We start from the raw sequence: 15,050 nt of genomic DNA, 5'->3' as shown, positions 1-15,050 counted from the left end.
GGTTACCACGTGAGGAGGCGAAGGTCACAACAGGCCGGGTGACCCATCTCCTTGGGTGTCAGGGTGCTTCTGCAGTCCAGAGGGATGCCCTCCACAGCCTGGAGGGGTGACTTTGCACCCATCCAAATTCTCCTGGCACTCACAGTCCCCGGCCAAAGCGTCCCAGCCCAGCCCTCCACAAGCCACACCACCTCCCCCTGGGGAACACAATTGGCCAGGCCCTCCCCAAAACCTCAGCACCAGCCTCATTGGCTGCCGAGATCACCCCATGACACTGGAACCACCAGCAGCCCTGGGGAGAAGTGTGGCCCCTTCCTCCTCCTGCGACACTTGCTCCTGCACACTTCCCACTGGCAACATGCAACCCTCTCACCACCACCGCCTCCTCCTCTTCCTTCTCCTCCTTCTCCTCCCTGGGACGTGGGCAGAGCCAGAGGGTAAGTGGGAGCCCTCGCTCACCCCCATCTGCTCCCTTCCTTGCACTGCGAGACTCCACAGAGGTGGCAGGGGGTGGGCACAGACACGGCCATCACCACCAAGGTGCCACCCTTCATCCCACAGCACCTAAAGGTGCCCCATCCCTGCACACCTGCTCGGGGTTCCCTGCCTAACACCATCCTGCCCAGCACAGCACCACTGGCGCTGGGATTCAGGTGCCTTAGCAGCCAAGGGGCAAGAGGTCCCTCATCCAGGCTTGGGGTGCTGAGGTGCTCCTAAAGACGCCTTCCTCCTGCAGGGAACCTGCGGACACCAGCAGTTCTCAGACCCTCATGGCACAACAGCTCTACACTGGGCTCCAACCCCTTGAGCAGGTCCTGGGCACTGCCCTCAGCCTGCCAAATCATTTCTCTTGCAATTGATGGGTCCTTGGATCCTCTGCATGCTCCCCCGTGAAACAACGCTCAAAGATTCCTCCTGCAGCTACAACAAGCCTTCACCTGCAGCCCCAGCCTGTGTTTCCCGTTCTGGGGGCAGGCGCTCACTGCGCCCTGGCCAGGGGGCACCCACTGCTCCAAAACAGGCTTCACTCTGCCCTGCTTGCTACTGGACCCTCTTTCAGTGCTGCAGCACCAAACTCAGTCTCCTGCCTCCTGTTAGGGTTCAGTCTCGAGCAGTGCCCCGGAGCCCCTAAACTGGGGTGAAATGCCCCTCCCTCCCAGCCTCCCCAGCCCCTGTACTGTGTGCAGGTCTCTAGTGAACCTGGGTCCCGGCACGGATGCTCCTTGCTGGGGGAAGCATCACCCCAAACCAGCACCCAGCTCCCCCGCCATCCATTCCGCACGGCTAAGTGACAGAACTGTGACCCAGGTCACGCTGGGGAGGTAGGCGGCTGAAAAAGGAAATTAGAGGAGAAGCAGGGAGAGGCTTAGAGAGGCTGTGGAAGGAAACTGCAAACTGAGTCAAACCAGGGGATTTCCCCCACCCTGCCTGTCTACCCCACTTTGCGCTGCCTGTCCCCAGGGATGCTGCAAGCCACTCTCCCTCCAGCACTGGAGCTGGCAGTCCCCTGACCTCATGCACCTGTCCTCCTCCATCCTCGTGCACACCAACACAGCTTCCTCTCTCCCTTCTCCCCATAGGCTCTTGTAAACTCCACCTTTTCCAAACCTCTGTCTTCCACAACACCACCTTTGTGGACATTTCGGCCTGGGCCACCCTGGAGGACATCATCTTCGCTGCCGTGCAGAAAGACACACTGAACATCGTCTACCTCCAGCCATGGGTCTACCCAGCCCTGCCTGCAGAAGAGTGGGAGAACTTGCAAAACCTGTTCAGGATCTACTTGCACAACTTCGTCCTGTCCCTGTCCGACGACGTCAGGCTGTACCAGACATCCTGTGAGTACCAGGTGCTCAGCACCTCCTAGCTCAAGGCAGGGAGCTGTGAGAAGGAGCTCAGAGGCAGAGCTCAGAGCCACCACCAACAGCTTTGCCAAATCAGGGCAAGGAATAGGCCTCATCCTGCACCAGCAAGACCACCAACTACCTGTCCTGTGCTTGGGTCACACAGGGCCATTCTTGTCCCAGCAAAACTTTGGCAGTGTTTAGCTCCACTTACGCCCTCATACCACCACCCCTTATTGCTCTCCAAGCACCCCAAATCCCATCTGAGAAGTCAACTGAGAAAGTGGAGTAGAAGGTTAAAGGGGCCTCTCCGCTCATGTCTGTAGGATGCATCACATGAAGCAAGTGCCTGGCCCCACACACTGGTGCAGTGCTGGTTAACCAAGGGCAGGGCACTGGGCAGAGTGCCACCATCCTCCTACTCGCCTGCACCCCATGTCCCATCACTTCCCCAGAGCAGTGCTTCCCGTTTTGTCATGGCTCCTGATCCTGTTGTGGGCAGGGGCAGCTTGAGGACATTGAGCTACAGGGCTCAGGATGGGTTTCTCATTCGCAGGGAGAAGCACACACCTGGTGTAAAGCAGAGCAGTGACATGGGGGAACAGAATACAGAATATAGACCAGACTATAGTAGACTAGAATAGTTCAGTTGGAAGGGACCTACAATGATTATCCAGTCCAACTGACTGACTACTTCAGGGTTGACCACAAGTTACAACAGATTTTTAAGGGCACTGTCCAAATACCTCTTAAACGCTGACAGGCTTGGGCATCAACCACCCCCGTAAAGGAAAGCTTCCCAATGTCAAGTCTGAACCTGCCCCTGAGGCAACTTTGAACCATCCCCAGGCATCCTGTCCCTGGATCCGAGGGAGAAGAATCAGCACCTCCCTCTCCACATGCCCTCCTCAGAAAGCTGTAGAGACCAGCGAGCTGACTCCTCAGCCTCCTTTTCTGCAAACTAGACAAGTCCAGAGTCCTCCCCTGCTCCTCATAGGACATACCTTCTAGACCCTTTACCAGCTTTGTTGCCCTCCTCTGGACACATTCTAGTACCTTCACGTCCTTCTTAAACGGTGGGGCCCAGAACTGCACACAGTACTCAAGGTGAGGCCACACCAGTGCTAAATACAGCAGGATAAACACCTCTCTTGACCAGCTGCTTGTGCCGTGCTTGATGCACCCCAGGAGGTGGGTTGCCCTCTTGGCTGCCAGGGCACACTGATGACTCCTATTGAACCTGCTGCTGACTAGCACCTCCAGATGCCGTTCTGCAGGGCTGCTCTCCAGCCATTTCTCTCCCTGTTTACATTTGTGTCCAGTGTTATCTGTCCCAGGTGCAGGCTCTGGCCTTTGTTAAATTTCATGCTGTTGATGATTTCCCGATGCTCCCATCTATCTAGATCTCTCTGCAAGGCCTCTTGTACCTCAAAAGACTCAATGGCACATCTCAGGTTTGCATTATCAGCTATCTCGTTAATGGTGCATTCCACTCCTGCATCCAGATCATTGACCAAAATATTGAACAGCATTGGCCATAGGATTAAGCCCTGAGGAACGCTGCTGGTGATTGGTCACCAGCCAGATGCAGCCCCATTCTCTACAACACTCTGAGCCCTGCCCTTCAGCTAGTTCTTCACCCAGCACATGGCGAACCCACTCACTCCACAGCTGGACAACTTGTCCAGAAGGATGCTGTGAGAGACAGTACCAAAAGCCTTACTAAAATCCAGAAAAACTACATCCACCGCCTTCCTTTCACCCACTAGGTGGCTAGGTGGGTGACTTTATCATAGAAGGACATCAAATTATTTACAGACTTTCCATTTGTGAACTCATGTTGACTGTGCCTGATGATTGCGTTGTCCTTTGAAAGCTCTCTTCAGTAGCACCCAGTACGGTCTCCATAATTTTTTCCAGGTACTGAGGTTAGACTGACAGGTCTGTAGTTTCCTGGGTCTTCCCTCACACTCTTCTTGTAAATTGGAATAACGTTAGCTAGCTTGCACTCAGTGAGGACCTCTCCAGACTACCAAGACCTTTGGGAGATGGTCGAGAGGTGTCCTGCCATAACATCCACTAGCTCCTTCAGTACGCTGGGATGAATCCCATCAGGCCCCATGGACTTGTGAACATTCAGTTGATACAGCTGGTCCCTTACAATTTCATTGTCCACGAATGGAAAGTCAGTGTTCTTGAAGTCATGGACCTCTGACTCGGAGAACTGGGCAGCCCAAGGTCTACCAGTATTGTTAAGGACAGAGGCAGAAAAAGCACTGAATGCCTCTGCTTCTTCTTCATCCCTATTGTTCAGGCGACCATCTTCAACAAGTATCAGTCCAATGTTTTCTTTAGACCTTCTCTTGCTATCAATATACGTTAAAAAGCCTTTCTTGTTGTCTGATGCAACACTGGCCAGCTTCAACTCTAATCAAGCTTTGGCCCTTCTCCCTGTCTTCTCCCTGGGGAAGAATGGCTTGGTGTGCAGGAGGAAGGGGAAAGGGCTGTGCCCAAAGCAGTGAGTGCAATTTCAGGCTCCAGCTCCAGCTGCACTCATGATGGCCATCATTCCCTCCAGATCCCTTCGTGTTCCAGGGCGCGGCTGGCTGCGACTTGTACCCCAATGGCTCCTATACCAAATTCTACCACCTCGCCTACAATGGCAAGGACTTCCTTCGCTTCGACGTGGACAACAGCCGCTGGGAGAGGCGGCAGGAGAGTGAGCTGGCGGCACAAGTTGAGAGGCAGTTCACCACCTTCACTGACTTTTCTGCGAACCTGCAGCACCTTCTCAATGTCACCTGTGTTGACCACATGAAGAAATTCATCAGGTATGGGAAGTCAGCTCTGGAGAGACAAGGTGAGACCACCCCAACCCTGGCATGGCCACCCCACACTGGGGCCAAGCAGTGCCTCACCAGGGCTCCCCTCAACCCTTGGCTGTTGCCCCCTAGAGCTGCCCGTGGCCACAGTCTTCGCCCGCACACCCAGCCCAGCACAGCTCCTGCTGGTTTGCCGTGTCACAGGCTTCTACCCGCGGCCCATCAGCGTGGCCTGGCTGCGGGATGGCCAGGAGGTGCCGCCGGGCCCGGCACTCAACACCAGCGCCATCCTGCCCAACGCCGACCTCACCTATCAGCTACGCAGCATCCTGGCCGTGGCCCCCCGCGACGGGCACAGCTACGCCTGCCGCGTGCGCCACCGCAGCCTGGGCACTCGCAGCCTCCTCGTCCCGTGGGGTAGGTGACACTTGTGGGGCTGGGGCACAAGGTGTGGGCAGAGGACCCTGGCTCCTTGCAAGTCCCTGGAAGATAGTGGGTCAAGCTTCGTTGGCAGCTCTGGCCGAGGCCTCCTGTGCACCCACAACCCTCTCTCTTCTCTCTCCTCCAGACAGCTCCAAGGTAGCTCTTGGCGTTGGCATCACCATCGCAGTGCTGCTGACCATGGCTGCAGCCCTCGCTGGGGCCATCTGGTGTTACAGGCGCAGGTGAGGTCTCCTTCTCACCCAGCTGCACCAGCCTGGGCTTCAGGCCATGGCGGGTGGGAGCTGCCTGGCCAGGGCTGCCTGCCCTTGTCCAGCTTCATTAATCTCTTCCTCTCCTGTAGGAGCTGAGAGCACTGGACACACCATGCCGGGGATGCCCCAGGGCCACTTTGGCCCCCAACATCTCCCTCATAATAAACCTCTAATTAACATCCCTACACATGTGGGAACTCCTGGTGTGCCATGCCCAGTGCCCACAAGCACATGACATCACGCCGCTCCTGCCCACCCCAGGACAGATGGGAAGAACCCTGGTGTAGCACAGGGGCATGCCTACACTCCTCATACCAGGGTGAACACCGGGACAGCTTCCCAACACCAACGGAGTGTCCTTGGCCCTAGCCCCTAGTCCTGGGGCACACCTGGCTCCCCACCAAAAGAGCAGGACTCAAGCCAGTGTCAACACAGGCTGAGACAGTGATGCGACAGGGCAAGGGAGGTCCATCTTCCCCCACCCACCCTTCTGGGGCCACATCAGCACCTCTGCACCAGATCCCGGTCCCTGAGACGAGGGGATGGTGACAAACAGGCGCGGGGCCAGCACACAGCTCAGGGGCACAGGGAGCCCCGACACGTGGCCAGCTGTGGGAACAGAGTTCACCTGGCCCGTGGGAAATACAGCCACACTGGGGCAAACCCGCCTGGTTCAGTGCTGGGGGCAGCGGCACAGAGGGGACAGAGACGTCTGTGCCGTGCACAAGCAGCCACGAAGGACATTCCCAACAGGGGCAGCGGATGCAGCCCACAGCCAGGGTTTGGAAAGAGTGGACAGGTTTCCCACACTGCTCCAGGTGTCACGGTGCCACCGTGGCCATGGGGGCGCACCTGCAGCCAGGGGGATGGCCGTGCTCCCACTCGAATTCCCCAGCACTCACGGCCACCGGCCAGGGTGCCCCAGCCCTGCCTGCCCCTTCTCCTGCGTGACTCGCGGGTAAGGGGCGCCACTTTATCCACCCACTCAGGCACTCGTCCTTGTACCCCTCCTCATCCCCCTTCCCACTGCTTCCCTACCCCATCCCTATCGCCTCCCCCACTCCCTACAGGTCCCTCCCTCTCCCTACACATCCCCGGCCCTGCACTGGCCCACCTCCTCATCCTCAACTCCCCGTTCCCTGTTCCTCTTATCACAGAATCATGGAATCACAGAATGGTTTGGGTTGGAAGGGACCTCACAGATCATCCAGTTCCAACCCCCCTGCCATGGGCAGGGACACCCTCCGCTACACCAGGTTGCTCAAAGCCTCATCCAGCCTGGCCTTGAACACTTCCAGGGATGGGAGTGGGCTTCCACAGGCCCACTGTCCCTGCTCGGTCCCCGCGGACCCCTTCCTGCCCCCCACGAACTAAGCTTTGTCCAGATGCCCCCCCTTGAGGAAGGTGTAGACTGTGACGAGGTCCCCCCTCTGCCTTCTCTCCTCCAAGATGAATTATCCGAACAAGCCAAGTGATCTCCGTCACTCCTCCTAAGTCTTACCCTTGAGGCCTATCACCATCTTGGTTGCCCTCCTCAGGACGCGCTCTAATAGTTTGATGTCCTTCTTATATTGAGGTGCCCAAAACTGCACACAGTACTCAACTGCACACAGTATTCACACCAGTGCAGCGTAGAGCAGGACAATCATCTCCCTCCACTGGCTAACTATGCTGTGCTTGATGCACTCCAGGACATGGTTGGCCCTCTTGGCTGCCAGGGAACACTGTTGACAGCTGTATTTAACTTGCCATCAACCCAAGCCCCCAGATCTCTTTCTGTGGGGCTGCTTTCCAGCCTCTTGTCCTCTAGTTTGCAGAGATAACCAGGGCTACCCTGTCCCAGGTGCAGAATCCAGTGCTTGCTCTTGTTAAATTTCATATGGTTGGTCATGCCTAGATCTCTAGTCTACCCACATCTCTCTGTAAGGCTCGAGGGAGTCCACAGCTCCTCCTACTGTAGTATCATTGGCAAGCTTACTTAGTGTACATTTAACTCCTGTATCCTCATCATTTATAAAAATATTAAAGAGCAGTAAAGAGGTAGAAAACCTCTTCCTTGCTAGGCACCACATATATCTTTCAGACACAGTTGGCACATTCTGTAGTAATTCAATAACTCAAAAAAGAAAACATAGCTTGCAATTTAATTTCATATAGCTCATAGCCACATGTGTGGTCCCTAAGGTCCTCATATCAACTGAGCTTTCCACGCTCCTAGTTACTGACATTTGGAAACGCGCTGATAGAATTGAGAGACCTTTCCCCCCACTTCAACCCTAATGTCTTTCTAATGTCACAATTTTAGATCATGATTTGTGTATTCTGAAGGCTTATGTTCCCAACGTTACTGTACTGAGCACATCCTACTGTCTTTAAGATTCTACACTACAAAAGTTAGAACTCATCAGAAATACACAGCTGCACTGCAGAAACCAGCATCTGTTAATTTTATAGGAAGAAGACTCATGCACTGGAACATAGGTCTGGATAGGACTACTAATGCTTTGGTGCAGAGGGAGTAAAAATTTCCTTGGCATTCATTTAAATGATCATATAGCCCACAGTAGCAAGCTACATCATTTCATAGTAGCACTCTTAACACTGATATTAAAATCGACTACCTGATGTAATTGAAAATATGCAGTAACTCCTTCGAGAAGGAAGAGTAGCAGAGGGCAACAGTTTCTACTGCTTTTTAAAAGCATATGTTTATACGTGGATTACCTAGTAATGCCATTTCAGTTTAGCACACCATTCAATAGGCATGTGTAGCTGTAGCCAAATGGGTAAACTATATGCGTGGTTTATTAGGTCTAGCACGCTCAGCAAGTTTGCAAGACGAAGAGTTAAGCATGTAAACTATCTTTCTAACTAGTCACCACAGCAATAGAATTATAGACGTGCTTTATAGACTCCAAATGCACACAAGAAAAGCAGAAAAAAATACGCAACATCAATGGAAAAATATAAGTGCTCTTATTTGAATGACACACTGGAATAAATTTAACCACGTGGTGACAACTGTGGCTTAGTCCATTTGCTCATGTGTTTAATAAGGCACCTCAGAAAGCTGTCCAACCCACATGGAGCCCCCAAGGAGCTCAGATTAGTGCTAAGGAAAAAACATCTTTGTTATTGGTTTGATTACAATTACTATTTCAAGGTTTATTTCCTCCCTTTTGCCCTCTTCCCTTCCCAGAGGACACTGACTGAAATGCATGGTAGTAAGTTCCATACCCTTTCAGCCACACAGCTGAATGACCCGCTCAATGGGTGATATGCCTCTAGAACCAAACGGTGGAAATGGAGAGCATTATCAAGGTTTCTTTCAAGAGGAAACAGTAAGCAAACTGCTGCACAGCTTAAATGTGCAGAAGTCTATGGGGCCGGATGAGATCCACCCAGGAGTTCTGAGGGAGCTGGCAGAAGTGCTCACCAAGCCACTTTCCATCATTTACCAACAATCCTGGCTAACAGGGGAGGTACCAGCTGACTGGAGGTTGGCAAACGTGACTCCGATCTACAAGAAAGGTAAGAGGGAAGACCCAGGGAACTACAGGCCTGTCAGTCTGACCTCAGTGCAAGGTGAACTCATGGACCAGATCATCCTTAGTGTTATCATGCGACATGTACAGGACAGTCAGATGATGAGGCCCAGTCAACACGGATTATGAAGGGCAGCTCTTGTTTGACCAATCTGATCTCCTTCTGTGATAAAATGACCTGTTTAGTGGACGAGGGAAGAACTGTGGATGTTGTTTACCACGATTTTAGCAAGGCCTTTGACACTGTTTCCCATAACATTCTTCTGCAGAAGCTGGCTGCCTATGGCTTGGATGGGTGTACACTTCGCTGGATCAAAAACTGGCTGAACAGCCAGGTCCAGAGAGTGGTGGTGAATGGAGTTAAATCCAGCTGTCCGCCAGTCACCAGTGGTGTTCTGCAGGGCTCGGTGTTGGGGCTTTTCTCTTTAACATCTTTATCAATGATCTGGATGAGGGGATCGAGTGCACCCTCAGCAAGTTTGCAGATGACGCTAAATTGGGAGGTAGTGTTGATCTGCCTGAGGGTCGGGAGGCTCTACAGAGGGACCTGGACAGACTGGAACGATGGGCCGAGGCCAACTGTATGAAATTCAACAAGACCAAGTGCCGGGTCCTGCACTGGGGCCACAACAATCCCCTGCAGCGTTACAGGCCTGGGGAAGCGTGGCTGGAAAGCTGCACAGCAGAGAAGGACCTGGGGGTGCTGGTCGACAGCCGATGGAACATGAGCCAGCAGTGTGCCCAAGCAGCCAAGAAAGCCAACGGAATCCTGGCAGGGATCAGAAACAGTGTGGCCAGCAGGAGCAGGGAAGTGATTTTTCCCCCTATGCTCAGCACTGGCGAGGCCACACCTGGAGTACTGGGTCCAGTTTTGGGCCCCCCGCTTCAAGAAGGACGTTGAGGTGCTGGAGTGGGTTCAGAGAAGAGCAACAAAACTAGTGAAGGGTTTAGAGAACTTGTCCTATGAGGAGCAGCTGAGGGAGCTGGGACTGTTTAGTCTGGAGAAGAGAAGGCTCAGGGGGACCTTATCGCTCTCTACAATTACCTGAAAGGAAGTTGTAGGGAGATGGGGGTCGGTCTCTTCTCCATGTTATGAATGACAGGACGAGAGGGAATGGCCTCAAGTTACGCCAGGGGAAATTTAGGTTAGATATCGGGAAAAATTTCTTTACAGAGCGGGTTGTGAAGTATTGGAACAGGCTGCCCAGGGAGGTGGTGGAGTCTCCATCCCTGGAGGTGTCTAAAAACCGTGTGAATTTGGTGTTGAGGAACACAGTTTAGTGACCCTGACAGTGCAGGGCGAATGGTTGGACTCGATGATCTTGAGGGTCTCTTCCAACCAGATGATTCTATGGTTCTAGAGTGTTGTCTTATGCTATTCTTCATGATGCGAAAGAAACTTGGAAACTGTTCCAAGTACAACCGAGAGGATGTGACGGATACACTCAACTCCTTAATCAAGTTGGCTGTACTTTGGTTCAGGCTCGTTAAGGAACAACAGGACTCATGATCAAACATGAACCCCTGGGTACAACAGCCCCTGGATCATGGACAAGGGCATGAAACTGATTTAAACCAGATTATCAGAGACCCCCAAGTCCAGAAAAGGATGCATATACTTGTGGTTTGACCAGCAGCCAATTATTTCACACTATAAATATTAGCAGCCTTAAGGAGACCTTAAGCTCTCCCTCCATAGCAGCTGGCTGCAGGGCAGTGATGTCCCCTTGACCGTTTCCCAGGACAAATGGACTATTAGTATGTTTGGGACAATAGGGCATTAGCTCAGAAAAAAAGTAAAAGGGTGAAAAAATTCAAAACCTCATCTGATCATGAGTACTCTGCTTTCTAAATTGCTGTGGATTCTGCTGCTCTGCCCTGTGAACCCCCTCCTTTTGCACCTGCTACCTCCTCCTCCCTGTCCTATAGGAATGTATTCCATGCTGCCAGGGAACCTGCGGCAGCCATTAAAGCTGCCATCCAAGCTGCTGCAGGAGGTGCCGCTGCCCCGTGGGTGCAGATGCAGCTGGTCCTGTGCCAGTCTTGCATGTGTACACTCAGCAACCCTGGAATCGAGGAAGTTTAGTACTTTGGGATAACGAAATGCCACATCTTGAGAGCATATTGAGTGACATGTTCAGGTCTTTTCCAGTACCTGTATGGGGCACAATCCCTCATATTCTGATTTTCAATTACTGTTTTAAGAGTCATTTAGAGCAGATGAGAGAGAGGATATTTGAAAAGGATGCTGAACTGACGCTATCACCTGGAGGGAGACGATAGTGATTATAATTCAGCAGCCAATTATTTCACACTATAAATATTAGCAGCCTAGTCTACCCCCGCCCACTCCTCCTGGCGGGGCTCTCCCCAGTCCCAGGCTGTCACAGCACTTCATGCCCAAATCTTATTTCAGCTTTCCTCCCTCACGCACATTCCCAGCCCCTGGCTCGGGACCTCTGGGGCCCTCCTCGACATGTCCATTGGTCGAGAGCCCCCACCGTGCCTGCTGGGCTGGGCTGAAGTGCGGGACCTCACAAGCGCTTCCTCCTTCCGCAGTCACTGCTGCTGCTGCTTCAGCCTCGCCGCACGCACCATGCAGCCCCCTCACCTCCTCCTCTTCCTCTTTCTCTCACTCCTCCTACCTGGGATGTGGGCAGACCCGGAGGGTAAGTGGGAGCCCTGGCTCACCCCAACCGCTCTCGCTCCCTTGCCAGAGGACCCCGCAGGTTCCTCAGATAAGGCACGGCCACCCCCCACCACGCAGCACCCAAAGGTGCCCTGCCCCTCCCCACTCTCTGTGTCCCTGCCTACAGCTCGGGGCTTCATGCCCCACTGGCTCCAGCGTGGCAGCTCAGGCACCCAAGAAGTGGGGCCAGGGGTTCCCAGCCAGGCCTGGGGTGCTTGGATTCCCCCAAAAGTGCCTTCCTCCTGCAGGGAGCTTGTGGGTGTCAGCGGGGTCTCAGCTCCACATGGTGCTATGGGCCCTTCCAGCAGCCCCTTCTTTGTTGCTGAGCTGCACCTGCAAGAGGGTGTTTCAGGCACTGCCATCGCACAGAGCGTTTCACCGCAGCCCCATCAGACCTTGGAGGCGTTTCCGGAGGGGGCAGCAGCGGACATTGAAACGTGGGACTGATCTCTGGGCTGGGCTACCCTCCTGCCCCTGTCAGGGTTCAGTCTCTTTGAGCTCCCAATGTCCAGGAGCCCCCAAATCTGGACAAAACACCCTTTCCCCTCCTCCGTCTTTCACATCCTCTGCCCCACGTGCAGGTCTGATGCAGGTCCTGGCACCAGTGCTTCTTCTGGGGGAAGAATCTCCTCAAACAAGTGCTGAGGTGACCCCACCATCTGCTCCGCACAGTCAGACAGCAGACACTGGAATAGAGGGAGTCGTGAAGGGAATGAGGGGCCTGAAATCCTGTATGGGAGAGAAATATCTTGTTGAAAAGTAAAATAGAGAAAGAAAAAGAGCAGCAGGGGCAGAGGAAGTTCAGACAGGACAGCAAGCCTGAGTGGGTGAGGAGGTGGGAGTCCAGTGAAGACAGGGCTGGGGGTTTGCCCAGGCAGGGCCAGGTGCGGGCTGCTGCAGGTCCCTGTGGGGTGGGGTGAAGAGCACAGAGGCATAGAACAGTTCAGGTTCAAAGGGATCTTTAAAGGTCACATAGTCCAATCCCCAGCAATGAGCAGGGACATCTTCAACTAGACCAGGTTGCTCAGAACCCCTGACTTTGAATGTTTCCAGGATGGGACATCTACCACCCCTCTGGGCAACCTGGTCCAGTGTTTCACCACTCTCATCGTAAAAAATTTCTTCCTTATATCTAGTCTGAATCTCCTGTTTCCCCTCCAGCCTCCTTACTCATCTCCTCTTTCCTACAGTTTCCTCTTTCCTATAGCCTTTCCCATCCTCATCCTCTCTCCTAGCAGAGACACGGGTTTTGCAGCTCCTCCAGACCAGCTTCTTTGCCAACATCAGCTCTGCTGAGATATCTGGAGTGGCTCTCCTGGGGGATGTGCCCATCTTCGCATTGGATCCTGCAAACTGGAGCATCCACTTCCACCAGCCCTGGGCCCGTCAAGCCACAGTCGAGGGTGAGGCAGAGATGATCAAGTCCCAATCCAAACTTTTTCTGCGCAATTTGGTCCGATATGTGCACGAAATGATCCAGTGGGTGCAACAGGACTGTGAGTATGGGGACAACACCAGCCAGATCCCCAGCCCCTTTCCCTGGTTCCAGCTGTGCCCCCTCCCCACCACGGGAGCATTCGTGGGGTGTCATAGGGTGCAACGGCTCCTAAAAGCAGAAGAGAAATGCTGCGGCTGATGGGGCACATGGCTAGCAGGGGCAGGGATGATATCGCACTGAAAACATCCCTCAGGGCTCCTGCCATCTGGCATGAAGGGACCCCTCTGCACACTGGGAAGCTGCCACCAAATTAACTGGGGCTGCAGGACCCGCACAGCACAGATTAGGGAAAGAGAAACTTGGGGGCAAAGATTCTGAGAGGCAACATCCTGTTTGAGCAATTGTCGTGTGCTGACTGGCCCCATATCCACTTTGAACTTCCAAGGGGACTGAGGGCTTGCAGGGTGTCCCAGGACTTCCTGCAGGATGGCCCCATGTCCTGCCATGCATTGCATCCCGCTGCCCGTCGCAGCCCGCTGCCCATCACACCCCTGCATGTGCCTCCCAGCCACATCCCACCTCGTGCCACCCAGGTCCCACACACTCACAGGACCTCTCCACCGGCTCTGCCCTTGGCAGACCCCTTGGTGCTTCAGATCCGTGCGGGCTGTGTGCTGCACCCCAACAGGACAAGCTGGGGCTTCATGGATGTCGGGGAGGGTGGCAGAGATCTTGTAGCTTTCGAGGTGAAGAGGCAGCATTGGGAGCTCCAGCAGTCATCCCGGCTAGCAGAGCTGGTCAGTAAGTCCCTCAACAGCAAGAAGGCTGTCTCAGGGCTCCTGGAGCACATCCTCTCCATCTCCTGCCACAGCTACATCCTCACTCTGTGCAGGTATGGGAAGGCTGATCTGGAGAGACAAGGTAAGAGCACTCCAACCCTGGCATGGCCACCCCACAGCCCCCCACACTGGGCCAAGCAGTGCCTCACCAGGGCTCCCCTCAACCCTTGGCTCTTGCCCCCCAGAGCCGCCTGTGGCCACGGTCTTCGCCCGCACACCCAGCCCAGCCCAGATCCTGCTGGTTTGCCGTGTCACAGGCTTCTACCCGCAGCCCATCAGCGTGGCTTGGCTGCGGGATGGCCAGGAGGTGCCGCCGGGCCCGGCACTCAACACCAGCGCCATCCTGCCCAACGCTGACCTCACCTATCAGCTACGCAGTGTCCTGGCCGTGGCCCCCCGCGACGGGCACAGCTACGCCTGCCGCGTGCGCCACTGCAGCCTGGGCACTCACAGCCTCCTCGTCCCGTGGGGTAGGTGCCACCCGTGGGGTCCGGGTGCAGTGTGCAGGCGGCAGCCACTGTCCCTGACACCCTTTTCCATCCCTGTCCCAGAAAACCAGAGCGCAGCTCCAACCATCCGCGTTGCCATCACAGTGCTGCTCCTTGTGGCTGCCGTCTCTGTCGGGGGATTCTGGTGGTGGCAGTACCTGTATGGGGCACAATCCCTCATATTCTGATTTTCAATTACTGTTTTAAGAGTCATTTAGAGCAGATGAGAGAGAGGATATTTGAAAAGGATGCTGAACTGACGCTATCACCTGGAGGGAGACGATTGTGATTATAATAGAATCACAGAATCATAGAAGGGTTTGGGTTGGAAGGGACCTCAAAAATCATCTAGTTCTAAGCCGCCTGCCATGGGCAGGGACACCCTCCACTACACCAAGTTGCTCAAAGCCTCATCCAACCTGGCCTTAAACTCTTTCAAGAATGGGGCAGCCACAACTTCTCTGGGCAACCTGGTCCAGTGCCTCACCACCCTCAGACTAGATTAGATCTAAATCCCCCCTCTTTCAGTTTAAAGTCATTGGCCCTTGTCTTATCACCACATACCCTTGTAAAAAGTCCCTCTCCAGCTTTCTTTCAGGTCCCGTTTAGGTACTGGAAGACTGCAATAAGATCACCTCGGAGCCTTCTCTTCTCCAGGCTGAACAGCCCCAACTCTCTCAGCCTGTCTTC

General features: G+C 54.2%; 2 protein-coding genes across 2 annotated transcripts; both read left to right on the top strand.

Annotated features, from left to right (window-relative positions):
* Positions 1-268: 268 nt before the first annotated feature.
* Positions 269-5,335, top strand: LOC104383119 (antigen-presenting glycoprotein CD1d-like). The gene is made up of 5 exons (XM_086619297.1): positions 269-437; positions 1,581-1,838; positions 4,423-4,704; positions 4,799-5,087; positions 5,239-5,335. Exons 1-5 carry the CDS (start codon positions 269-271, stop codon positions 5,333-5,335), a joined length of 1,095 nt encoding a protein of 364 aa, XP_086475423.1.
* A 6,167-nt stretch (positions 5,336-11,502) lies between these two features.
* Positions 11,503-14,548, top strand: LOC147528028 (antigen-presenting glycoprotein CD1d-like). Its single transcript, XM_086619296.1, has 5 exons — positions 11,503-11,575; positions 12,831-13,091; positions 13,673-13,954; positions 14,058-14,342; positions 14,424-14,548. The coding sequence occupies exons 1-5, from the start codon at positions 11,503-11,505 to the stop codon at positions 14,546-14,548; spliced, it is 1,026 nt and encodes a 341-aa protein (XP_086475422.1).
* The last annotated feature ends 502 nt before the right edge of the window (positions 14,549-15,050 follow it).

This window comes from Tauraco erythrolophus, chromosome 12 (assembly GCF_009769465.1).
Source record: "Tauraco erythrolophus isolate bTauEry1 chromosome 12, bTauEry1.pri, whole genome shotgun sequence".
NCBI classification, from domain to species: Eukaryota; Metazoa; Chordata; class Aves; order Musophagiformes; family Musophagidae; genus Tauraco; species Tauraco erythrolophus.
Note: the sequence above shows the minus strand (reverse complement) of the source record. Positions and strands in the feature narration are given on the sequence as shown.